The sequence below is a fragment of the Nerophis ophidion genome, linkage group LG02 (genome assembly GCF_033978795.1).
Source record: "Nerophis ophidion isolate RoL-2023_Sa linkage group LG02, RoL_Noph_v1.0, whole genome shotgun sequence".
NCBI classification, from domain to species: domain Eukaryota; kingdom Metazoa; phylum Chordata; class Actinopteri; order Syngnathiformes; family Syngnathidae; genus Nerophis; species Nerophis ophidion.
Window position 1 is genome coordinate 68,014,444 of NC_084612.1, and position 26,339 is coordinate 68,040,782.

General features: G+C 40.8%; 1 protein-coding gene and 1 long non-coding RNA gene across 3 annotated transcripts in view; both read left to right on the top strand.

Annotated features, from left to right (window-relative positions):
* Positions 1–15,031, top strand: part of cbfa2t2 (CBFA2/RUNX1 partner transcriptional co-repressor 2) — a 74,987-nt gene extending 59,956 nt beyond the window's left edge. For both annotated transcript variants that reach the window (XM_061889416.1, XM_061889408.1), the window contains 5 exons: positions 3,065–3,150; positions 6,051–6,237; positions 10,252–10,320; positions 10,396–10,586; positions 14,527–15,031. In XM_061889416.1, the coding sequence (XP_061745400.1) occupies positions 3,065–3,150; positions 6,051–6,237; positions 10,252–10,320; positions 10,396–10,586; positions 14,527–14,832 (839 nt within the window). In that variant the 3' untranslated portion in view covers positions 14,833–15,031. The remainder of the gene's footprint in view (positions 1–3,064; positions 3,151–6,050; positions 6,238–10,251; positions 10,321–10,395; positions 10,587–14,526) is intronic.
* Positions 15,032–23,253: 8,222 nt separating this feature from the next.
* LOC133544278 (uncharacterized) overlaps positions 23,254–26,339 on the top strand; it is a 63,032-nt gene continuing 59,946 nt past the window's right edge. The window contains exon 1 of the long non-coding RNA XR_009804617.1: positions 23,254–23,373. This is a non-coding gene — a long non-coding RNA (uncharacterized LOC133544278). The remainder of the gene's footprint in view (positions 23,374–26,339) is intronic.

Here is a 26,339-nt window from a genome sequence, read left to right on the forward strand (position 1 = left end):
CTGTTTCATGAGGGGTTCAGTCAATCTCCTGACGATTGAGGGAACCCCTCATGAAACAGTTCTGTAGAGATGAAGTAGTCTTGTGATTTTTCCCACAATCTCCTGACGATTGAGGGAACCCCTCATGAAACAGTTCTGTAGAGATGAAGTAGTCTTGTGATTTTTCCCACAATCTCCTGACGATTGAGGGAACCCCTCATGAAACAGTTCTGTAGAGATGAAGTAGTCTTGAAGTAGTCTCTACAGAACTGTTTCATGAGGGGTTCACTCAATCTCCTGACGATTGAGGGAACCCATCATGAAACAGTTCTGTAGAGATGAAGTAGTCTTGTGATTTTTCCCACACACACATATTTTGCGCTCTACCACGGTATCAAGCACTGTTCTCTGGATAATCTAACTAAACATATATATATATATATATATATATATATATGTGAAAGTTCGACTTCTACCTTGTATACTTCTGTGACGACATCTGTAAACTTTTGTAATCAATCAGAAATATCACACAGCTAAAATGTCCCAAACATGGATAAATAAATAGTGTTTTGCATTTTCTCATCATGCTTAGTGATGGATTCAATTGGGTATCATTTAGAATTTTTTTAGGGTCCATGGACATTTTTTATAATATCCACAAAGTTCAGTGAACAGGTTGTTTGTGTGATTTTATGTTGGTTGGATTTTTAAATATTTTTGCACCATGACTCGGGAAGGTTGTTTGCATTGGGTCTTATTAGTAAATGCGGCACATAGGTTTACCCAGAACATAATATAAGGTAATTGATCATAACTTTTCGTAATGTCCACCAGATTGTGATAACATTGCTTAATCAAAATCACTCTTTTAAGATTAAGTCTTTGTTTAACTCAAAAGTTCCCCGGGCCAAATTGAAGACGTCGGTGGGCCGTAGTTTGGACACCCCTGCTCTACAGTTTCACTTCCTTTTGTCCTTGGAGTTGTTTAGGGTGACATGCCCCCCCCCCCCCCCCCCCCTCCTTGGAGGTTCTTTGACGCCTGTCGCAATTAAAGCCGCTCTCTTGTGTTTGTGTAGTGGCGGCCTTATGAATTATATCAGTGTGTGCTTATAAACAGAAGTGTGCTGTTGGTTGGACTCTGGTGTATATCTGCCTTGTCACCGCTCACTATAACACACATTTACCTGGATATTTTCTTGGTAAAGGTGCGGCGTTTATAAGCTCCTAGTCCCTTGTCTCACTGCAACCCGCCCGCCTGCCGCCACTTAACCGGACACACACTCACACACACACACACACACACACACAGCTTTGAACTGATGAGCGTTGATGAGAAGCAGGAGGCCTTCTTGAGAGTCATTCCTCTTCTCCACAGGCCTCGGCGTGCATGTGGCTTCTTGTCGGCTGTTTGTGTCTCACTTTGAGAAAATTGTCTTTGTTGTGTATGCGTGCGTGCGTGTGTAACATGTGCGTGTGTGTGTGTGTGTGTGTGCATGTGTTTTTATGATGGCAACAGTCGGCGGTGACTGTGGAGAGCGGCTGGTTGTGTTTAAAAATGGGAGCCACTGCATTCAGCCTGAGTGTCTCCCTACTGGAATGCTGGGAGCTCCAGAAGGGGAGCGTGCAAATAAAGGAGACATTTGGAGTGTGAGTGTGTGCGTGTGGTTGACAGCTGACTTCCAGATGTGCTCCGGCTCCGGGTGCCGAAAGTCTGTTTTGCATCACGTCTTTCGCCTTTCCTCATTTCTTTTTTCAGGCCACTCTTCATCTGCGTTGTTTTTCTTTCTCGCTTTTCTATACTTTCATGTAATGCTTGTGTACAATAAAAAAATAATTGTTCTGTTGACTTTTTCTTGTAATTGAGGGGTCACCAACGCAGTGCCCGCGGGCACCAGGTAGACCGTAAGGACCAGATGAGTCGCCCGCTAGCCTGTTCTAAAAATAGCTCAAATAGCAGCACTTACCAGTGAGCTGCCTCTATTTTTTAAATTTTTTTTATTTACTAGCAAGCTGGTCTCGCTTTGCTCGACATTTTTAATTCTAAGAGAGACAAAACTCAAATAAAATTTGAAAATCCAAGAAAATATTTTAAAGACTTGGTCTTCACTTGTTTGAATAAATTCATTTATTTTTTTTACTTTGCTTCTTATAACTTTCAGAAAGACAATTTTAGAGAAAAAATACAACCTTAAAAATGATTCTAGGATTTTTAAACATGTATACCTTTTTCACTTTTAAATTCCTTCCTCTTCTTTCCTGACAATTTAAATCAATGTTCAAGTTTTTTTTTTTAATTGTAAAGTATAATTAATACATTTTCATTTAATTCTTCATTTTAGCTTCTGTTTTTTGGACGAAAAATATATTTTTAAATTTATGATTAAAATTCAAAACAATTATTCTGGCAAATCTAGAAAATCTGTAAAACCAAATTTAAATCTTATTTCAAAGTCTTTTGACTTTCTTTTAAAATTTTAGTTCTGGAAAATCTAGAAGAAAAAATTATTTGCCTTTGTTAGAAATATAGCTTGGTCCTAACAAAGAGCAGATTGGATTTTAACTTATTTAAAACATGTCATCAAAATTTTAAAATTAATCTTAATCAGGAAAAATTACTAATGATTTTCCATAAATTCTTTTTTCAATTTTTTCAAAAAGATTTGAATTAGCTAGTTTTTCCTCTTCATTTTTTTCGGTTGAATTTTGAATTTTAAAGAGTCGAAATTGAAGATAAACTGTTTCAAAATGTAATATTATTTTTTTTTCGTGTTTTCTCCTCTTTTGAACCCTTCAATTAAGTGTTTTTTTCATCATTTATTCTCTACAAAAAACCTTCCGTGAAAGGGGAAAAAAATGTACGACGGAATGACGGACAGAAATACCCTTTTTTTTCATATATGTATAGATTTTTATTTATTAAAGGTAAATTGAGCAAATTGGCTATTTCTGGCAATTTATTTAAGTGTGTATCAAACTGGTAGCCCTTCGCATTAATCAGTACCCAAGAAGTAGCTCTTGGTTTCAAAAAGGTTGGTGACGCCTGTTCTAATTGTTAATGATTTTTTTGTGCATTTTTGATCAGGCACTAACGGGGGCTACCGCGAGGAACCAGTGGACCACAGGCTGACAGACAGGGAGTGGGCTGATGAATGGAGGCATCTGGACCATGTAAGTCACCAAAGTCTTAGTTTCACTTTCCAGCATCCTTGATGGAGGCTGTTTACGTCTGTCCTGATTGGCTGCGAGACGATACGGCAATCTAGAAGATAAAGGGGCCCCGTTTTTCTTTCCTTTCTAATGTTATGTTTAAAACAGCATACATAAGCAGGTCTCAATCCTCACAATGTTGTTTTGAACAATCATCTACCTCTCGCTGTTATTGAAAACAGAAGATGTGGCAAGTTTTTTTTCGGCCCAAAGCATGATGTTTCCACCCCCATGCTTCACAGTAGGTGTGGTGTTCTTGGGATGCAACTCAGTATTCTTCTTCCTCCAAACACGACGAGTTGAGTTTATACCAAAATGGATACATGGATGATACAGCAGAGGATTGGGAGAATGTCATGTGGTCAGATGAAACCAAAATAGAACTTTTTGGTATAAACTCAACTCGTCGTGTTTGGAGGAAGAAGAATACTGAGTTGCATCCCAAGAACATCACACCGACTGTGAAGCATGGGGGTGGAAACATCATGCTTTGGGGCTGTTTTTCTGCTAAGGGGACAGGACGATTGATCCGTGTTAAAGGGGAACATTATCACCAAACCTATGCAAGCGTCAATATATACCTTGATGTTGCAGGAAAAAGACCATGTATTTTTTTAACCGATTCCCGAACTCTAAATGGGTGAATTTTGGCGAATTTAACGCCTTTCTGTTTATCGGTCTCGTAGCGATGACGTCAGAACGTGACGTCACCGAGGTAACACACCCGCCATTTTCATTTTCAACACATTACAAACACCGGTCTCAGCTCTGTTATTTTCCGTTTTTCGACTATTTTTTGGAACTTTGGAGACATCATGCCTCGTCGGTGTGTTGTTGGAGGGTGTAACAACACTAACAGGGAGGGATTCAAGTTGCACCACTGGCCTTAAATCTGCCGCCAGACCCCCATTGAATGTGCCAGAGTGTCTCCACATTTTACCGGCGATGCTAAGACAGACATGGCACAGAGATGTATGGATAACCTGCAGATGCATTTGCAACGATTAAGTCAACTAAATCACAAAGGTGAGTTTTGTTGATGTTGTCTACTTCTGTGCTAATCAGACATATTTGGTCGCAGCATGACTGCCAGCTAATCGATGCTGACATGCTACGCTAATCGATGCTAACATGTTATGTACGCTAGCTGTATGTACATTTGAAACTAGATACCCACTTTTAATGCGAAACAAACACTTACCAATCGACATATTTAAGTTGCTCCTGTGTCACAAGATGCGAAAGTCCTGATCGTTTGGTCCGCACATTTTACCGGCGATGCTAATAAGGCAGCCATGCTATGGGCCACTTCATTAGGTACACCCACGCTATGGCCGAATAGCGTCAATAGCTATTCGCTCAATAGCTTCAGTTTCTTCTTCAATTTCGTTTTCGCTATCTGCCTCCATACTCCAACCATCTGTTTCAATACATGCATAATCTGTTGAATCGCTTAAGCCGCTGAAATCCGAGTCTGAATCCGAGCTAATTTCGCTATTTCTTGCTGTGGTAACCGCCATGTTGTTTGTATTGGCAGCCCTGTATGACGTCACAGGGAAATGGATAGTCGCATCGCAAATAGCGGAAATCAAGAACTTTAAAGCTTTTTTTAGGGATATTCCGGGAGGTGTAAAATTTAGAAAAAAACTTCGAAAAATAAAACAAGCCACTGGGAACTGATTTTTTATTGTTTTTAACCCTTTTGAAATTGTGATAATGTTCCCCTTTAAGGAAAGAATGAATGGGGCCATGTATTGTGAGATCTTGAGCCAAAACCTCCTTCCATCAGTGAGAGCTTTGAATGGTTGACCAAATAAGTGATGTTTAGTGTTCATTTATATTCATTTAATTTGTCTTAATCCTACTTTTAGGTGTCTGGAACAGATTAATTGATTTCCATTATTAGTTATGGTAAAAATTGCTTCTGTTTTCATAGTAGTTTTCACTGACCTTTTGCATCACATTACTAAGCTGCAGCTTTATTTTGGTTTACAGTGACTTGTTCTGCAGCTTTGTTAAATAAATAAAAGCGCAGAGACTGAGTCACCGATGTGTGTTTAGTCGTACTAAAACCGAGACACTGTTTGGTGAATGGCGTATAGTGGGGAACTCTTATACTACATGTGCATGATGAAGGATTTGCTTTCCTCCGCAACACAAATGCACCTCCTTTTACCAGATTTGAATTTTCACATTCTGTCTCTCACAGTTGAAGTGTACCTATGATGAATATTACAGACCTCTGTCATCATTTTAAGTGGGAGAACTTGCACAATCGGTGGCTGACTAAATACTTTTTTTGCCCCACTGTATTTTTTAAGCAGTAGTTAAATGGAAGAATATTCCTCTGAATGTTCTGAACTCCTGTTTCTTTGCCGGCAGAGTAATGAGCATAGTAAATGGTAAATGGGTTATACTTGTATAGCGCGTTTCTACCTTCAAGGTACTCAAAGCGCTTTTGACACTATTTCCACATCCACCCATACACACACGCATTCACACACTGATGGTGGGAGCTGCCATGCAAGGCCATAACCACGAACCATCAGGAGCAAGGGTGAAGTGTCTTGCTCAAGGACACAACAGACGTGACGAGGTTGGTAGAAGGTGGGGATTGAACCAGGAACCCTTAGGTTGCTGGCACGGCCACTCTCCCAACTTCGCCACGCCGTCCCATAGTGTGAATGTAGCTCTAATAGTTGATTTCAGAATGCAGAGTTTTATAATTATTATTGTTCCCATTCCTAATTGGAAATAAAAAAAAAAAAAAGCGCAGCTATTTAAGCACGTATGCAAATGGCGAAAAAAAAGCCAAACTTTATCATTGCTAAAGTCTGCATATTTGTGTCCCCCTGCTCCAGGTGTTGAATTCCATCGTGGACATGGTGGAAAAGACACGGAGGTCGGTGAGCGTCCTGCGACGTTGCCAGGAGTCGGACCGCGAGGAGCTCAACTACTGGAGGCGGCGCTCCAGCGAACAAGAGGACGCACGCAAAGGAGGCCCGGCGCCCTTCTCCAAAACACACAGCCCCCACTCTGCAGAGTCGGGTATGTACACAGTCTTACTACATGTAATACACATGATGAATTACATATAGTACTTTAGTTCAAGGCCTACTGAAACCCACTTTTACTGACCACGCATTCTGATAGTTTATATATCAATGATGAAATATTAACATTGCAACACATGCCAATACGGCCTTTTTAGTTTACTAAATTGCATTTTTAAATTTTGCGCGGAAGTATCTTGCTAAAACGTCGCGGTATGATGACGCGTGCGCGTGACGTCACGCATTGTAGAGGACATTTTGTTCCAGCACCGTTTACGGCTATAAGCCGTCTTGTTTTAATAGCATAATTCCACAGTATTCTGGACATCTGTGTTGCTGAATCTTTTGCAATTTGTTCAATGAATAATCGAGACGTCAAAGAAGAAAGCTGTAGGCGGGAAGCGGTGTATTGCGGCCGGCTTTAGCAACACAATCACAGCCGGTGTTTCCTTGTTTACATTCCCGAAAGATGACGGTGAAGCTTTACTATGGAACAGAGCGGTCAAGCGAACACGGTTACCTATCACATGTCAACCGGCAGGTTTCGGTGAGAAAATGGTGGTAATAAGTCGGCTCTTACCGTAGACATGAGCGGAGAGCTTGCGTTGTTCCTCCTGCGCCTGTCAAAGAGGCAGCTGCGGACTCTCTTGCCTCCTCCCACCGGCCGCCCCCGACAGTCGGATGCTTCCACCGTGGAGGAGGGGGGGGGAAAAAAAATCTCAGCCTGGCCCCACTGGCCGCCTTCGCCTCGTCGAGAAACGTGGCTTCCCTCCGAGACAATGGCGGTCACCACACCCGTGGCCACACCCCTCCGGCTTTTTTTTCCCCCTGCTGTGCCAAATTCCGTTGACAAAAGTGCCAGGTTACGCCACTTTCTTGCCGCACACTTTTGCTATTGGATTAGACCACACACACAAAGTACAGTGTATTATGCAGCGATCATTTTGAAATATCGTGTTTCGAAGAGGGTCCCTTGCGAAGGGCAGATATGGGCATCGCCACCACCCGTCGACTGGTGCTGAAGAACGGTGCGGGGACGGCCTTCAGGTTGTACAAGTACGACCATATAATCTCACTAAAACACTAGTAACACAATAAGAAGATAAGGGATTTTCCAGAATTATCCCAGTAAATTGGTCTAATAACATCTGAATCTGAGTTTTTTTCTAGTCCTTCACTCTCACTTTCCTCATCCACGAATCTTTCATCCTCGCTCAAATTAATGGGGAAATTGTTGCTTTCCCGGTCTGAATCGCTCTCGCTGCTAGTGGCCATGATTGTAAACAATGTTCAGATGTGAGGAGCTCCACAACCCGTGACGTCACGCGCACATCGTCTGCTACTGCCGGTACAGGCAACGCTTTGTCATTAGCGACCAAAAGTTGCAAACTTTATCGTTGATGTTCTCTACTAAATCCTTTCACCAAAAATATGGCAATATCGCAAAATGATCAAGTATGACACATAGAACGGACCTCCTATCCCCGTTTGAATAAGAAAGTCTCATTTCAGTACTGTAGGCCTTTAGTTCAGTTTAATACTGACATCACCCTCTAGTGGAGGATAGTAGAACTACACGTGCTGGTCACAGACAGGTGCCAGGACTGGCCTGGACCATGTCGGCCACAGAAGGGCCGTCCTGCTGGCTCAGAGAAGCGGAGCTGGCCAACATGCGCCATGAGTTCCATCTGGGTTTCTACTCCCCCCTGCTGGGAAGCCCGCCTGTCCACGGCAGAGAAGAGGCCGTCCGCCTTGTTTTGAGACCTCTCTGGCCGCGCAAAATGAACATTTTCGATTGTTCTAGCGCCACGTTTGCCTCATTAGACACTGCAGGTGTACCTAAAGTTGTGGCCTACATGAGGCCAAGAGGCAACTTGGAATTGCAGGCAGGAGGGGACAGAATGTTGACACAGCTTGAGGGGCCGCCTGCTCGTCCAAGCCAAACACACATTCCTCTCTCGGAGGCTGTCGGATCTCACATCAGACGACGGCATACAAACAATTCTGTTGCGTTTCTGGCCCAAATACGAGAGCCTGTCTGTAAACGTAGACAGAGAGACGCTCGACAGCACTGGAGAAAGTCACCGCTCTCAAATATTGTCACAGAAGCCTAGATAGCATACTTTACAGTTAGCACAAACCTAGATAACATACTTTACCTTACAGTTAGCACACACTTAGCAAAGCATACTTCATCTTACAGTTAGCACAAACTTAAATAGCACAGTATCTTACCTTACAGTTAGCACAAACCTAAATATAATCGTTTACCTTAAAGTTAGCACAAACCTAAATAGAACACTTTGCCTTACAAACCTAAATAGCATAGTATTTTACTTTGCAGTTAGCACAAACCTAAATGGCATAGTCGTTTACCTTAAAGTTAGCACAAACCTAAATAGAACACTTTGCCTTACAGTTAGTACAAACATAAATAGTACACTTTGCCTAACAGTTAGCACAAACTTAAATAGCATAATCGTTTACCTTAAAGTTAGCACAAACCTAGATAGAACACTTTGCCTTACAGTTAGCTCAAACCTAAATAGCATAGTATTTTACCTTGCGGTTAGCACAAACCTAAATAGCATAGTATTTATTTATTTATTTATTTTTATTCATTTTACCTCAAAGTTAGCACAAACCTAAATAGAACACTTTGCCTTACAGTTAGTACAAACATAAATAGTACACTTTGCCTAACAGTTAGTACAAACATAAATAGAACACTTTGCCTTACAGTTAGTACAAACATAAATAGTACACTTTGCCTAACAGTTAGTACAAACATAAATAGAACACTTTGCCTTAAAGTTAGTACAAACATAAATAGTACACTTTGCCTAACAGTTAGCACAAACCTAAATAGCATAATCGTTTACCTTAAAGTTAGCACAAACCTAATTAAAACACTTTGCCTTACAGTTAGCACAAACCTAAATAGCATAGGATTTTACCTTGCAGTTAGCACAAACCTAAATAGCACAATCGTTTACCTTAAAGTCAGCACAAACCTAAATAGAACACTTAGCACAAACCCAAATAGTACACTTTGCCTTACAGTTAGCACAAACCTAGATAACATACTTTCCCTTACAGTTAGAAAAAACCTAGATAGCCTACTTTACAGTTGAGGATGGACAATTCAACCCTTAACTCAACGATGAGTAGATAAGTGTTATGTGTGTATATGTGTAAATAAATGAACACTGAAATTCAAGTGTTTATTTTAATTATATATATATATAAATATATATATATGTGTGTGTGTTCCCTCAATCGTCAGGAGAATCTCCTGACGACTGAGGGAACCCCTCATGAATCAGTTCTGTAGAGTTGAAGTGGTCTTGTGATTTTTCCCACACATACATATTGCGCTCTACCACGGTATCGAGCACTATTCTCTGGATAATTTAACTAAGATATATATATATATATATATATATATATATATACACATATATATATATATATATATATATATATATATATATATATATATATATATACACACATATATATATATATATATATATATATATATATATGTGTATAATAAAATAAAAGTATATATAGCCAGAATTTACTGAAAGTCAAGTATTCATATATATATATTTATATATAAAATAAGAAATACTTGACTTGGTGAATTCTAGCTGTAAATATACTCCTCCCCTCTTAACCACGCCCCCAACCACGCTCCCTTCACCCCCCCACCCACCTCCTGAAATCGGAGGTCTCGAGGTTGGCAAGTATGAATAATCCATTACTGGTAATTAAACAAATGTAATGATTTTGGTATAATACTAGCACAAATAACAGCAGACAGTCTGGGCATTAAAACTATTTTAGAGTTAAATAATGGCATTAAAACATACCAAATAATAATTCAAATAAATGTGCATCTTAAAATAATAATAACAATAATGCATACAATTCAGAGTCACTTGTGCTATTTTGAGGAATGCTGAAAATGAAGACTCACACGCCGACACCACTTTACTTACAGAGTCCCAGCGCGAGTTGGCCCCGCGACCCGGCTCGGCGTACGTCACGGACGAGATCTGGAAGAAAGCCGGTAAGGAGCGCACCTTTTGCGGCCGCGTGTCGGCGTGTACGTCCCGCCCTGACCGTGCTTGCGTCCCCCACGCAGAGGAGGCGGTGAACGAGGTGAAGCGTCAGGCCATGGACGAGGTGCAGAAGGCGGTGGCGGAGGCCGAGCAGAAGGCCTTCGAGATGATCTCCTCAGAGCGCGCCAAGATGGAGAAGACGCTGGCCGAGGCCAAGAGGAAGGCTCAGGAGGACGCCATCTTGGTCATCAACGAGCAGGAGGATTCCAGCGAGGTGAGAATATGGAAACGTCTGCGCTCGAAATGCATTTGATTATTTTTTTGCTTAAAAGACTGTTTTTTTTTCCAAAGTGATTTCTAAGAAAAAATCATTAGTTTTATGTATTTAGAAAATGATAAAAATTTGACAATCCTGTAGTCATACATTTCTAAAATTATTGAAAAATGATATAAAACAAACAAAATGGGCCCTGCGATGAGGTGGCGACTTGTCCAGGGTGTACACCACATTCCGCCCGATTGTAGCTGAGATAGGCGCCAGCGCCCCCAAAAAGGGAATAAGCGGTAGAAAATGGATGGATGGATGGATGGATATATTAATCACATGGTTGTATTATAATAAGTATTTTAACATTATTGACAAATGATATAAAACAAACAAAATGGTCAATATTTACATTTTAATTTAATTATATTAATCATATGGTTGTATTATTATAAGTATTTTAACATTATTGACAAATGATATAAAACAAACAAAATTGTCAATATTTACATTTTAATTTTATTATATTAATCATATGGTTGTATTATAATAAGTATTTTAACATTATTGACAAATGATAGAAAACAAACAAAATGTTGAATATTTACATTTTAATTTAATTATATTAATCATCCTACCGCTTATTCCCTTTGGGGTCGCGGGGGGCGCTGGTGCTTATCTCGGCTACAATCGGGCGGAAGGCGGGGTACACCCTGGACAAGTCGCCACCTCATCGCAGGGCTATATTAATCATAGGGCTGTGATATAATAAGTATTTTAACATTATTGACAAATGATATAAAACAAACCGGAATGAGAATCAGCACCTCCGAGTCCGAGTCCATTGTTCTCTCCCGGAAAAGGGTGGAGTGCCATCTCTGGGTTGGGGAGGAGACCCTGCCCCAAGTGGAGGAGTTCAAGTACCTAGGAGTCTTGTTCACGAGTGAGGGGAGAGTGGATCGTGAGATCGACAGGCGGATCGGTGCGGCGTCTTCAGTAATGCGGACGTTGTACCGATCCGTTGTGGTGAAGAAGGAGCTGAGCCGGAAGGCAAAGCTCTCAATTTACCGGTCGATCTACGTTCCCATCCTCACCTATGGTCATGAGCTTTGGGTCATGACCGAAAGGATAAGATCACGGGTACAAGCGGCCGAAATGAGTTTCCTCCGCCGGGTGGCGGGGCTCTCCCTTAGAGATAGGGTGAGAAGCTCTGCCATCCGGGAGGAACTCAAAGTAAAGCCGCTGCTCCTTCACATCGAGAGGAGCCGGATGAGGTGGTTCGGGCATCTGGTCAGAATGACACCCGAACGCCTCCCGAGGGAGGTGTTTAGGGCACGTCCGACTGGTATGAGGCCACGGGGAAGACCCAGGACACGTTGGGAAGACTATGTCTCCCGGGTGGCCTGGGAACGCCTCGGGATCCCCCGAGAAGAGCTAGACGAAGTGGCTGGGGAGAGGGAAGTCTGGGCTTCCCTGCTTAGGCTGCTGCCCCCGTGACCCGACCTCGGATAAGCGGAAGATGATGGCTGGATGGATGGATGGATAAAACAAACAAAATGGTCAATATTTACATTTTAATGTAATTATATTAATCATTTGGCCGTGATATTATAAGTATTTTGCTGATTATTAGGGATGTGACTTCAGAAAACAGGTTGCATATTCCAAAAGCATCTCTAGGCTGCTGATGTGAACTAGAGCTGGACCATTAAAGGCCTACTGAAACCCACTACTACCGACCACGCAGTCTGATAGTTTATATATCAATGATGAAATATTAACATTGCAACACATGCCAATAAGGCCGGTTTAGTTTACTAAATTACAATTTAAAATTTCCCGCGGAGTTTCGTGTTGAAAATGTCGCGGAATGATGACGCGTGCGTTTGACGTCACCGGTTGTAGCGGACATTATTTTCCAGCCCGATCCAAGCTATAAGTAGTCTGCTTTAATCGCATAATTACACAGTATTCTGGACATCTGTGTTGCTGAATCTTTTGCAATTTTGACAATTAATAATGGAGAAGTCAAAGTAGAAAGATGGAGGTGGGAAGCTTTTAGCCTTTAGCCACAAAAACATAGCCGGTGTTTCCTTGTTTAAAATTCCCGGAGGTGAAGCTTTACTATGGATCAGAGCGGTAAAGCGAACATGGATCCCGACTACATGTCAACCGGCAGTTTTCGGTGAGAAAATTGTGGTAATAAGTCGGCTCTTACCGGAGACATCAGCGGAGCTTCCGTCGTCCTGCTGCTGCCGTGACTTCCCTCAGAGACTCTGGCGTCAACACACCCGTGGCCACACCCCTCCGACTTTCAGGTACTATATAATCTCACTTAAACACTAGCAAAACAATAGCAGATAAGGGATTTTCCAGAATTATCCTAGTAAATGCGTCTAAAAAACTCTGAATCGCTCCCACTGCAATCACCTTTTTTTTTTTTTTTTTTTTCTAGTCCTTTACTCTCACTTTCCTCATCCACGAATCTTTCATCCTCGCTCAAATTAATGGGGAAATTGTCGCTTTCTCGGTCCAAATCGCTCTTGCTGCTGGTGGCCATGATTGTAAACAATGTGAGGATGTGAGGAGCTCTACAACCCGCGACGTCACGCGCACATCGTCTGCTACTTCCGGTACAGGCAAGGCTTTTTTATTTGCGACCAAAAGTTGCGAACTTTATCGTGGATGTTCTCTACTAAATCCTTTCAGCAAAAAATATGGCAATATCGCGAAATTATCAAGTATGACACATAGAATGGACCTGCCATCTCATTTCAGTAGGCCTTTTATCCAATTTTGATTTTGATAGTGGCTTCTTACGATCATGAAAATATAATAATTGGGGAAAAAAAACTATTAACGTGCATGCAAATACTGGAATTTATGACGGAGAAACGAATGAATCGGCGGTCAACAACCCTAGTGGCTCCCTGAAGCATTCTTAAAAAAGGATTGAAAATGGAAAAAGATGGAGGGGAAAATACAAACAAACGCAACAGTTTTGTTTACATGTAAAATCTTTCACTCCATTTTGTCCACCAAACGTTTTATACTGTGCATGAAAGCACAAATGTGCGCTTTGTTAATATTGACTTGTTGGAGTGCTAATCAGGCATATTTGGTCAGTGCATGACTGCAAGCTATAAAATGCTAACATGCTATTTAGGTTAGCTGTATGTATATATTGCATCATTATGCCTTGTTTGTAGGTATATTTGAGCCCATTTACTTTTATCCCCTTTGTATATCATTTAGTTTTGCATGTCACATGACACATTATCTGTATGTCATATTGGCCGCAATACTGATAGTTGCTTGTGTGCCACAGCAAACATTACCTAGCTTGCCAAAGATTGGAATAAATCTATTAAAAGAAGACAGCCTGCTGTTTCCTTTAACTTGGACACAAACATCTATACCTTTTGCCAATAAAAACCAGTAATTTCCAGAAGTTATCTCTCCTTCTGAGTAGCCTCTGATTTACTATTGTTTTCTAATGTTGTAAAAATGTGTAGAGTGCTAAAGGCAGCTGCAATCCACCGCTTTCCACCAACAACATTCTTCTTTGACGTCTCCATTATCAATTGAACAAATTGCAAAAGATTCAGCAACACAGTTGTCCAAAATACTGTGTAATTATGCGATGAAAAGAGACGACTTTTAGCCGTAAGTGGTGCTGGGCTAATATGTCCGCTACAACCCGAGATGTCACAGCAAGAAACTCCGCGGGAAATTTAAAATTGTAATTTAGTAAACTAAAGCGGCCGTATTGGCATGTGTTGCAATGTTAATATTTCCTCATTGATATATAAACTATCAGACTGCATGGTCGGTAGTAGTGGCTTTCAGTGGGCCTTTAACCCCACATAACGAGCTGGGACTGTAACAACAGCGCCTCTGCTGGCGGCAGCAGAGTATTACACGCCCTAAACCTCCTTCTCCCCCTCAGTGTTGTTGGAATTGCGGCCGCAAAGCCAGCGAGACGTGCAGCGGCTGCAACGCGGCGCGCTACTGCGGCTCCTTCTGCCAGCACAAAGACTGGGAGAGGCACCACCTCATCTGCAGCCCGGGACTTCAGGCGCAGCCCAAACCCGTTTCCGCCTTCCCCGCCGCCAGGGCGTCCCCCGCGGGCTTGGCCGGGATCAAAGCCCCCGACAGCGCGCCCTCAGTGTCCAGTCCCGGCGTGGAGAAGGCGGCGTCCCGCTCGTCCACCCCTTCCACCCCGGCCTCGGCGCCCGAGACCAACGGACATTGAGGAGTTTTTGCTTCCTCGCCGAACTATTTGTGGGTCACGTCAGGACAACACGCCCCCGGGCGCAGAAAGAGGACCAGCAGCCGACGACCCGTCTCAGATACCAGAGATTAAAAAGATGTACAGCAGCAGCTTTCCTTTTCTTTTGTGCATAAATGTAGATGACGATGACATCGTGTGTAATAAAACAGCCGTAAAGCCACTTCCTCTCCCGCAGATTCCGAACCTCGTCGTTTCGCCAAGATTGTGTGCGATTGTGTCAAACAACGTCTGGAAATGTTGTGTTTTCGCAAGGCAATACCAAGACAAAGCGTTCAGGTATCACGTCACCAAAGTTACACACCTATTTCCACAAAAAAAACTTTTCCACGTTTTTGTGTTTTGTTTTATTTACAGCAGGAAGGGGATTCAAATGGCCCCGTTCGTCGCGGTCTACCTGACACATGAAACGTGACGAAGCGAGGTTGGAACTACCCACTTTAGCCGCCAGATGGCATTAGTGTTAAATATCTAAAAAAAAAAAAAAAGAAGACAATTTTCTGGCAATTCCAGCTTTGACCACAGCGCCACTTTCCGTCATTTTCAGCAGACCGCATTGCAAAAAGGAACGGGGTTATATAAATCTCCTCCCTACTGTATGAAGATCAAACTGCACGAGAAACAATCAGTTATGGAATACATCAGTAAAAATAAAATATTCTACTTAATGTCACCTTTTTTGTTTAATCAATAAAGACTAATAAAACAAAACAAAGCACAATTTTTTGGGGGGTAGAGTGCCAGAAAATGCCTGGGTGGGATACATTAAGGTGGTCCCTAACTATACGCATTTCTGCTTTTGGGGTCCTTCAACCAAACTCTCCTGCTTTGTTTTTATTTCATTTTTGGTTTCAGTTTAGCATTTGGTCACGTGGTAGCGATTGGACATCATCATAAAGTGGAGAAACCTCAGGAGATGTTTTTTTTTTCTTCCTTACAGCTTAAATTATCTTTTATTAAAAGCTACACACACGTTAAGTGTTTTTTGTTGTAAAAAAAAAAAAAAATGTCTATTTTTGTTTTAACCCCGTCTGTCCTTGTTGGTACGAGTCACATGACAGGAAGTTATCTTGACGTAAGGTACGAAATAAAAATAATAAGAGTTACTGCCATCAATTCTGGTTTGTTTTTGTCTTTGAATTCCCTTACATTAATGGAGAAAAAGTACTGAACTGTTATCATCCAAAACTATGAACTAAACTGGCTGAACAAATAAAAAAGGTGAAAGTTGTTATATCGGGGAGGTGTAGTATAAAAAAAATAACCGCAGGGGGGCAGTGTGACGCCACAAAGTTTCATGCACCGCAGCTAGGAAGCAGAAGAAAAAACCGAAAGTGGGCAGAAATGAAAATGTTTCCAACACGTCATCGACGACTAAGTTAACATTAGTAAGTATACTTTTACAATATCTTTATCACAGAATAAAAATATTCAATAGTTATTTTTCATATAAGAGAAAAATGTCATTGTGAGTAAATAAACACTCTAAAATGAGATAAAACAGGGACTTGCAATGCAAAACTCAGCTAATAAATACCAAGTGTTTTCATTCGCAGAAATATCTATAAATGTTATTGTGGAATCGTGTCGTAAATCCACAATTTACATATGAATAAATGTGTATAGGTGGAACAATAATACAATAACAATAACACCCATTAATAAAGACACACTTTTGGTCTCCACACAAAATGGCACGATTACGAGTTAAAACTACAAGCTGTAATACTCTGGTCAGCCTGTAGGAGTCACTAGACGTCTTATTAGTAGAGAAGGCATCGAGCGCTACAGCCTAGTGGCGCTGACGAGAAGCGGGACCGCCATCTTGGAGTGGTGATCCGCTCCACACAGTGCAATTCATTTGGCAGGAGCAATGAACTGTTAGCGCGTTTAATTCATCTTACCTCACTAAATATAACTGATTTTCACGCGCTTTGTTCGTCATATGTGTAGCTATGATAAAGGACACATGTTCTGGCGTGTTTTAGTATACCTAGTTTGCTTAACAGTAATAGAATATTCTTATATGCTATAAGTCAGTGGTTCTCAAATGGGGGTACTTGAAGGTATTTCAAGGGGTACGTGAGATTTTTTTTTTTTAAATATTCTAAAATTCAAAAATCCTTTATACATATATTTATTGAATAATACTGCAACAAAATATGAATGAAAGGTAATAAACTTTGAAAAGAAATGCAACAATGCAATATTCAATGTTGACAGCGAGATTTTTTGTGGACATATTCCATAAAGATTGAGGTTAAAGATTTCTTTTTTTTGTGAAGAAATGTTTAGAATTAGGTTCATGAATCCAGATGGATCTCTATTACAATCCCCAAAGAGGTCACTTTAAGTTGATGATTACTTCTATGTGAGAAATCTTTATTTATAATTGGATCACTTGTTTATTTTCCAACAAGTTTTTCTTTATTTTTATATCTTTTTTCCAAATAGTTCAAAAAAGACCACTACAAATGAGCAATATTTTGCACTGTTATACAATTTAATAAATCAGAAACTGATGACATAGTTTATTTTACTTCTTTATCTCTTTTTTTTCAACCAAAAATGCTTTGCTCTGATTAAAAAATTTTCACAGGGGGTACATCACTGAAAAAAGGTTGAGAACCACTGCTATAAGTGACCAGACATCCAAGATCAAAATTGGGAATATAATCCTAGAGAAGGGGGAAAAAACGGTCAGCTATTTTTAAGTTGAAGAAACAATTAGGTTATATATACACGCGTATATCCTACTTAAAAATTGGGTTGGAAAGCTAGACTAAAGTTAGACTCGTATAACTATAGCCACTGTCCATCTGATTGTCCAGTTAGCTAACATATATGAACACACGCAATCTGGACTGTGGTCCTTACTTTTAGCCCTGTTGGCTTTTACAATTTTTATCTTCATCATTTATTTCAACTTTACGTTATTCAAATATGACATTTTTAAATGTAATTAATTTCGCTGACAAGCTATTCTGTTATGGTCACACTCTTGTTTGCTAGGGGCTACGACTTCAGTACTATTGAAGATCTTTGCTCCTTCTCAACTCTGTGGTAATATTCTTTTCACAAAATACAACGAATTGTTAACGTTAATGTTAAATCTTACTTGTGAAAAGTAATCCCCCGATTCCTATTTTCAACAGTCCGCTGAACACCCGTTGAGCCTTTTAACCCGGCCCGCCGGACATTCCCAAATAATTTTTGTAGATCTTTAAGATGGAAAGTGTTTCTGCCATTATGATGTGCAGTCATGTTTTCTAATGACCGTAAGTCTTCAACTATACAAAGTATTTCAATGCTTGGAATCTGCGCTTATGGATGATATACTAGTTACTATGGTAATCTAATTAGTTGCTATGGTAATCTAATTAGTTGCTATGATCATCTACGTCACAGCAGCTCAGACGAGGCACCAAACAGTGTGGGCGGGAAGCGTTTCCACAGACGCGGAAGGAGATTTTCACAACAAAGCTCTAAAGCTTGGTGATATATACAATAGAATAGAATAGAATAGAAAGTACTTTATTGATCCCTTGTATCAGATTGCAGGTGGGTTTATTTTGTACCCTTTGTGTTCACAATTCACTGTTTGTTGCATTTTTGTTGCGTTTTACTTGATTGTAAAAATAAGTCGATGGAAAGGGGGTGTGACATTCACATTTCTCTCCCGGAAAAGGGTGGAGTGCCATCTCCGGGTTGGGGAGGAGACCCTGCCCCAAGTGGAGGAGTTCAAGTACCTAGGAGTCTTGTTCACGAGTGAGGGGAGAGTGGATCGTGAGATCGACAGGCGGATCGGTGCGGCGTCTTCAGTAATGCGGACGTTGTACCGATCCGTTGTGGTGAAGAAGGAGCTGAGCCGGAAGGCAAAGCTCTCAATTTACCGGTCGATCTACGTTCCCATCCTCACCTATGGTCATGAGCTTTGGGTCATGACCGAAAGGATAAGATCACGGGTACAAGCGGCCGAAATGAGTTTCCTCCGCCGGGTGGCGGGGCTCTCCCTTAGAGATAGGGTGAGAAGCTCTGCCATCCGGGAGGAACTCAAAGTAAAGCCGCTGCTCCTTCACATCGAGAGGAGCCGGATGAGGTGGTTCGGGCATCTGGTCAGAATGACACCCGAACGCCTCCCGAGGGAGGTGTTTAGGGCACGTCCGACTGGTATGAGGCCACGGGGAAGACCCAGGACACGTTGGGAAGACTATGTCTCCCGGGTGGCCTGGGAACGCCTCGGGATCCCCCGAGAAGAGCTAGACGAAGTGGCTGGGGAGAGGGAAGTCTGGGCTTCCCTGCTTAGACTGCTGCCCCCGTGACCCGACCTCGGATAAGCGGAAGATGATGGCTGGATGGATGGATGGATAAAACAAACAAAATGGTCAATATTTACATTTTAATGTAATTATATTAATCATTTGGCCGTGATATAATAAGTATTTTGCTGATTATTAGGGATGTGACTTCAGAAAACAGGTTGCATATTCCAAAAGCATCTCTAGGCTGCTGATGTGAACTAGAGCTGGACCATTAAAGGCCTACTGAAACCCACTACTACCGACCACGCAGTCTGATAGTTTATATATCAATGATGAAATATTAACATTGCAACACATGCCAATAAGGCCGGTTTAGTTTACTAAATTACAATTTAAAATTTCCCGCGGAGTTTCGTGTTGAAAATGTCGCGGAATGATGACGCGTGCGTTTGACGTCACCGGTTGTAGCGGACATTATTTTCCAGCCCGATCCAAGCTATAAGTAGTCTGCTTTAATCGCATAATTACACAGTATTCTGGACATCTGTGTTGCTGAATCTTTTGCAATTTTGACAATTAATAATGGAGAAGTCAAAGTAGAAAGATGGAGGTGGGAAGCTTTTAGCCTTTCGACACAAAAACATGGCCGGTGTTTCCTTGTTTAAAATTCCCGGAGGTGAAGCTTTACTATGGATCAGAGCGGTAAAGCGAACATGGATCCCGACTACATGTCAACCGGCAGTTTTCGGTGAGAAAATTGTGGTAATAAGTCGGCTCTTACCGGAGACATCAGCGGAGCTTCCGTCGTCCTGCTGCTGCCGTGACTTCCCTCAGAGACTCTGGCGTCAACACACCCGTGGCCACACCCCTCCGACTTTCAGGTACTATATAATCTCACTTAAACACTAGCAAAACAATAGCAGATAAGGGATTTTCCAGAATTATCCTAGTAAATGCGTCTAAAAAACTCTGAATCGCTCCCACTGCAATCACCTTTTTTTTTTTTTTTCTAGTCCTTTACTCTCACTTTCCTCATCCACGAATCTTTCATCCTCGCTCAAATTAATGGGGAAATTGTCGCTTTCTCGGTCCAAATCGCTCTTGCTGCTGGTGGCCATGATTGTAAACAATGTGAGGATGTGAGGAGCTCTACAACCCGCGACGTCACGCGCACATCGTCTGCTACTTCCGGTACAGGCAAGGCTTTTTTATTTGCGACCAAAAGTTGCGAACTTTATCGTGGATGTTCTCTACTAAATCCTTTCAGCAAAAAATATGGCAATATCGCGAAATTATCAAGTATGACACATAGAATGGACCTGCCATCTCATTTCAGTAGGCCTTTTATCCAATTTTGATTTTGATAGTGGCTTCTTACGATCATGAAAATATAATAATTGGGGAAAAAAAACTATTAACGTGCATGCAAATACTGGAATTTATGACGGAGAAACGAATGAATCGGCGGTCAACAACCCTAGTGGCTCCCTGAAGCATTCTTAAAAAAGGATTGAAAATGGAAAAAGATGGAGGGGAAAATACAAACAAACGCAACAGTTTTGTTTACATGTAAAATCTTTCACTCCATTTTGTCCACCAAACGTTTTATACTGTGCATGAAAGCACAAATGTGCGCTTTGTTAATATTGACTTGTTGGAGTGCTAATCAGGCATATTTGGTCAGTGCATGACTGCAAGCTATAAAATGCTAACATGCTATTTAGGTTAGCTGTATGTATATATTGCATCATTATGCCTTGTTTGTAGGTATATTTGAGCCCATTTACTTTTATCCCCTTTGTATATCATTTAGTTTTGCATGTCACATGACACATTATCTGTATGTCATATTGGCTGCAATACTGATAGTTGCTTGTGTGCCACAGCAAACATTACCTAGCTTGCCAAAGATTGGAATAAATCTATTAAAAGAAGACAGCCTGCTGTTTCCTTTAACTTGGACACAAACATCTATACCTTTTGCCAATAAAAACCAGTAATTTCCAGAAGTTATCTCTCCTTCTGAGTAGCCTCTGATTTACTATTGTTTTCTAATGTTGTAAAAATGTGTAGAGTGCTAAAGGCAGCTGCAATCCACCGCTTTCCACCAACAACATTCTTCTTTGACGTCTCCATTATCAATTGAACAAATTGCAAAAGATTCAGCAACACAGTTGTCCAAAATACCGTGTAATTATGCGATGAAAAGAGACGACTTTTAGCCGTAAGTGGTGCTGGGCTAATATGTCCGCTACAACCCGAGATGTCACAGCAAGAAACTCCGCGGGAAATTTAAAATTGTAATTTAGTAAACTAAAGCGGCCGTATTGGCATGTGTTGCAATGTTAATATTTCCTCATTGATATATAAACTATCAGACTGCATGGTCGGTAGTAGTGGCTTTCAGTGGGCCTTTAACCCCACATAACGAGCTGGGACTGTAACAACAGCGCCTCTGCTGGCGGCAGCAGAGTATTACACGCCCTAAACCTCCTTCTCCCCCTCAGTGTTGTTGGAATTGCGGCCGCAAAGCCAGCGAGACGTGCAGCGGCTGCAACGCGGCGCGCTACTGCGGCTCCTTCTGCCAGCACAAAGACTGGGAGAGGCACCACCTCATCTGCAGCCCGGGACTTCAGGCGCAGCCCAAACCCGTTTCCGCCTTCCCCGCCGCCAGGGCGTCCCCCGCGGGCTTGGCCGGGATCAAAGCCCCCGACAGCGCGCCCTCAGTGTCCAGTCCCGGCGTGGAGAAGGCGGCGTCCCGCTCGTCCACCCCTTCCACCCCAGCCTCGGCGCCCGAGACCAACGGACATTGAGGAGTTTTTGCTTCCTCGCCGAACTATTTGTGGGTCACGTCAGGACAACACGCCCCCGGGCGCAGAAAGAGGACCAGCAGCCGACGACCCGTCTCAGATACCAGAGATTTAAAAGATGTACAGCAGCAGCTTTCCTTTTCTTTTGTGCATAAATGTAGATGACGATGACATCGTGTGTAATAAAAGCTGCCGTAAAGCCACTTCCTCTCCCGCAGATTCCGAACCTCGTCGTTTCGCCAAGATTGTGTGCGATTGTGTCAAACAACGTCTGGAAATGTTGTGTTTTCGCAAGGCAATACCAACACAAAGCGTTCAGGTATCACGTCACCAAAGTTACACACCTATTTCCACAAAAAAAACTTTTCTACGTTTTTGTGTTTTGTTTTATTTACAGCAGGAAGGGGATTCAAATGGCCCCGTTCGTCGCGGTCTACCTGACACATGAAACGTGACGAAGCGAGGTTGGAACTACCCACTTTAGCCGCCAGATGGCATTAGTGTTAAATATCTAAAAAAGAAAAAAAAGAAGACAATTTTCTGGCAATTCCAGCTTTGACCACAGCGCCACTTTCCGTCATTTTCAGCAGACTGCATTGCAAAAAGGAACGGGGTTATATAAATCTCCTCCCTACTGTATGAAGATCAAACTGCACGAGAAACAATCAGTTATGGAATACATCAGTAAAAATAAAATATTCTACTTAATGTCACCTTTTTTGTTTAATCAATAAAGACTAATAAAACAAAACAAAGCACAATTTTTTGGGGGGTAGAGTGCCAGAAAATGCCTGGGTGGGATACATTAAGGTGGTCCCTAACTATACGCATTTCTGCTTTTGGGGTCCTTCAACCAAACTCTCCTGCTTTGTTTTTATTTCATTTTTGGTTTCAGTTTAGCATTTGGTCACGTGGTAGCGATTGGACATCATCATAAAGTGGAGAAACCTCAGGAGATGTTTTTTTTTTTTCTTCCTTACAGCTTAAATTATCTTTTATTAAAAGCTACACACACGTTAAGTGTTTTTTGTTGTAAAAAAAAAAAAAATGTCTATTTTTGTTTTAACCCCGTCTGTCCTTGTTGGTACGAGTCACATGACAGGAAGTTATCTTGACGTAAGGTACGAAATAAAAATAATAAGAGTTACTGCCATCAATTCTGGTTTGTTTTTGTCTTTGAATTCCCTTACATTAATGGAGAAAAAGTACTGAACTGTTATCATCCAAAACTATGAACTAAACTGGCTGAACAAATAAAAAAGGTGAAAGTTGTTATATCGGGGAGGTGTAGTATAAAAAAAAATAACCGCAGGGGGGCAGTGTGACGCCACAAAGTTTCATGCACCGCAGCTAGGAAGCAGAAGAAGAAAAAACCGGAAGTGGGCAGAAATGAAAATGTTTCCAACACGTCATCGACGACTAAGTTAACATTAGTAAGTATACTTTTACAATATCTTTATCACAGAATAAAAATATTCAATAGTTTTTTTTCATATAAGAGAAGAATGTCATTGTGAGTAAATAAACACTCTAAAATGAGATAAAACAGGGACTTGCAATGCAAAACTCAGCTAATAAATACCAAGTGTTTTCATTCGCAGAAATATCTATACATTTTATTGTGGAATCGTGTCGTAAATCCACAATTTACATATGAATAAATGTGTATAGGTGGAACAATAATACAATAACAATAACACCCATTAATAAAGACACACTTTTGGTCTCCACACAAAATGGCACGATTACGAGTTAAAACTACAAGCTGTAATACTCTGGTCAGCCTGTAGGCGTCACTAGACGTCTTATTAGTAGAGAAGGCATCGAGCGCTACAGCCTAGTGGCGCTGACGAGAAGCGGGACCGCCATCTTGGAGTGGTGATCCGCTCCACACAGTGCAATTCATTTGGCAGGAGCAATGAACTGTTAGCGCGTTTAATTCATCTTACCTCACTAAATATCACTGATTTTCACGCGCTTTTTTCGTCATATGTGTAGCTATGATAAAGGACACATGTTCTGGCGTGTTTTAGTATACCTAGTTTGCTTAACAGTAATAGAATATTCTTATATGCTATAAGTCAGTGGTTCTCAAATGGGGGTACTTGAAGGTATTTCAAGGGGTACGTGAGATTTTTTTTTTTTAAATATTCTAAAATTCAAAAATCCTTTATACATATATTTATTGAATAATACTGCAACAAAATATGAATGAAAGGTAATAAACTTTGAAAAGAAATGCAACAATGCAATATTCAATGTTGACAGCGAGATTTTTTGTGGACATATTCCATAAAGATTGAGGTTAAAGATTTCTTTTTTTTGTGAAGAAATGTTTAGAATTAGGTTCATGAATCCAGATGGATCTCTATTACAATCCCCAAAGAGGTCACTTTAAGTTGATGATTACTTCTATGTGAGAAATCTTTATTTATAATTGGATCACTTGTTTATTTTCCAACAAGTTTTTCTTTATTTTTATATCTTTTTTCCAAAGAGTTCAAAAAAGACCACTACAAATGAGCAATATTTTGCACTGTTATACAATTTAATAAATCAGAAACTGATGACATAGTTTATTTTACTTCTTTATCTCTTTTTTTTCAACCAAAAATGCTTTGCTCTGATTAAAAAATGTTCACAGGGGGTACATCACTGAAAAAAGGTTGAGAACCACTGCTATAAGTGACCAGACATCCAAGATCAAAATTGGGAATATAATCCTAGAGAAGGGGGAAAAAACGGTCAGCTATTTTTAAGTTGAAGAAACAATTAGGTTATATATACACGCGTATATCCTACCTAAAAATTGGGTTGGAAAGCTAGACTAAAGTTAGACTCGTATAACTATAGCCACTGTCCATCTGATTGTCCAGTTAGCTAACATATATGAACACACGCAATCTGGACTGTGGTCCTTACTTTTAGCCCTGTTGGCTTTTACAATTTTTATCTTCATCATTTATTTCAACTTTACGTTATTCAAATATGACATTTTTAAATGTAATTAATTTCGCTGACAAGCTATTCTGTTATGGTCACACTCTTGTTTGCTAGGGGCTACGACTTCAGTACTATTGAAGATCTTTGCTCCTTCTCAACTCTGTGGTAATATTCTTTTCACAAAATACAACAAATTGTTAACGTTAATGTTAAATCTTACTTGTGAAAAGTAATCCCCCGATTCCTATTTTCAACAGTCCGCTGAACACCCGTTGAGCCTTTCAACCCGGCCCGCCGGACATTCCCAAATAATTTTTGTAGATCTTTAAGATGGAAAGTGTTTCTGCTATTATGATGTGCAGTCATGTTTTCTAATGACCGTAAGTCTTCAACTATACAAAGTATTTCAATGCTTGGAATCTGCGCTTATGGATGATATACTAGTTACTATGGTAATCTAATTAGTTGCTATGGTAATCTAATTAGTTGCTATGATCATCTACGTCACAGCAGCTCAGACGAGGCACCAAACAGTGTGGGCGGGAAGCGTTTCCACAGACGCGGAAGGAGATTTTCACAACAAAGTTCTAAAGCTTGGTGATGTATACAATAGAATAGAATAGAAAGTACTTTATTGATCCCTTGTATCAGATTGCAGGTGGGTTTATTTTGTACCCTTTGTGTTCACAATTCACTGTTTGTTGCATTTTTGTTGCGTTTTACTTGATTGTAAAAATAAGTCGATGGAAAGGGGGTGTGACATTCATATGTTGTCAATATTCAGTGTTTTACCGTTCGTAGAAAAATGTAAAATTCCATAAAATTTTCTAGGGCGGTCTGTCATAACGTTTTTAGCATTCAATCAGACATTATTGTGAAGTTTTGTATTATTGTTCCTAAAAATCAGATATACCGGCCCCCAGACACATTTTTTTCTGTAAATATGGCTCCCCCCGAGTCGAAATAATTGCCCAGGTCTGCCCTATACTATCGGAAGCACCACAGAGAGATAAACATTTGTTCTTATGGATTAGTGTTGGTTGTTTTCCCCTAACTGGCATTGCCTAAAAACACAACTATTATCATGTGACACATTTATGTGTGGACCATTGCTAAAATTATGCATTAACACAAGGTTGTCTTTTTACAATGGCAGGGACATATGTTGACATTTGGAACACAGAAAATATTTCACAAGAATAACCACTTTTCGAACACTAGATGGACTGAAATGTAAGGTTACAAAATGCACAACCAACAATGGGCTGTAATGTGTACTTTTAACATTATTAGGACGAGTATTTACTGTTCAAACGCTTGATAGAAAATGCAACTTTAGATTCTGTTCTCTGCGCCACCACTAGAGGTCGACAGAACACACAAATCAAACAAGGAAAGGGTGGAGCTTCTGTTGGGAGCTACTGTTGCCATGACTACAGAGAAACGGGCCTGAAAT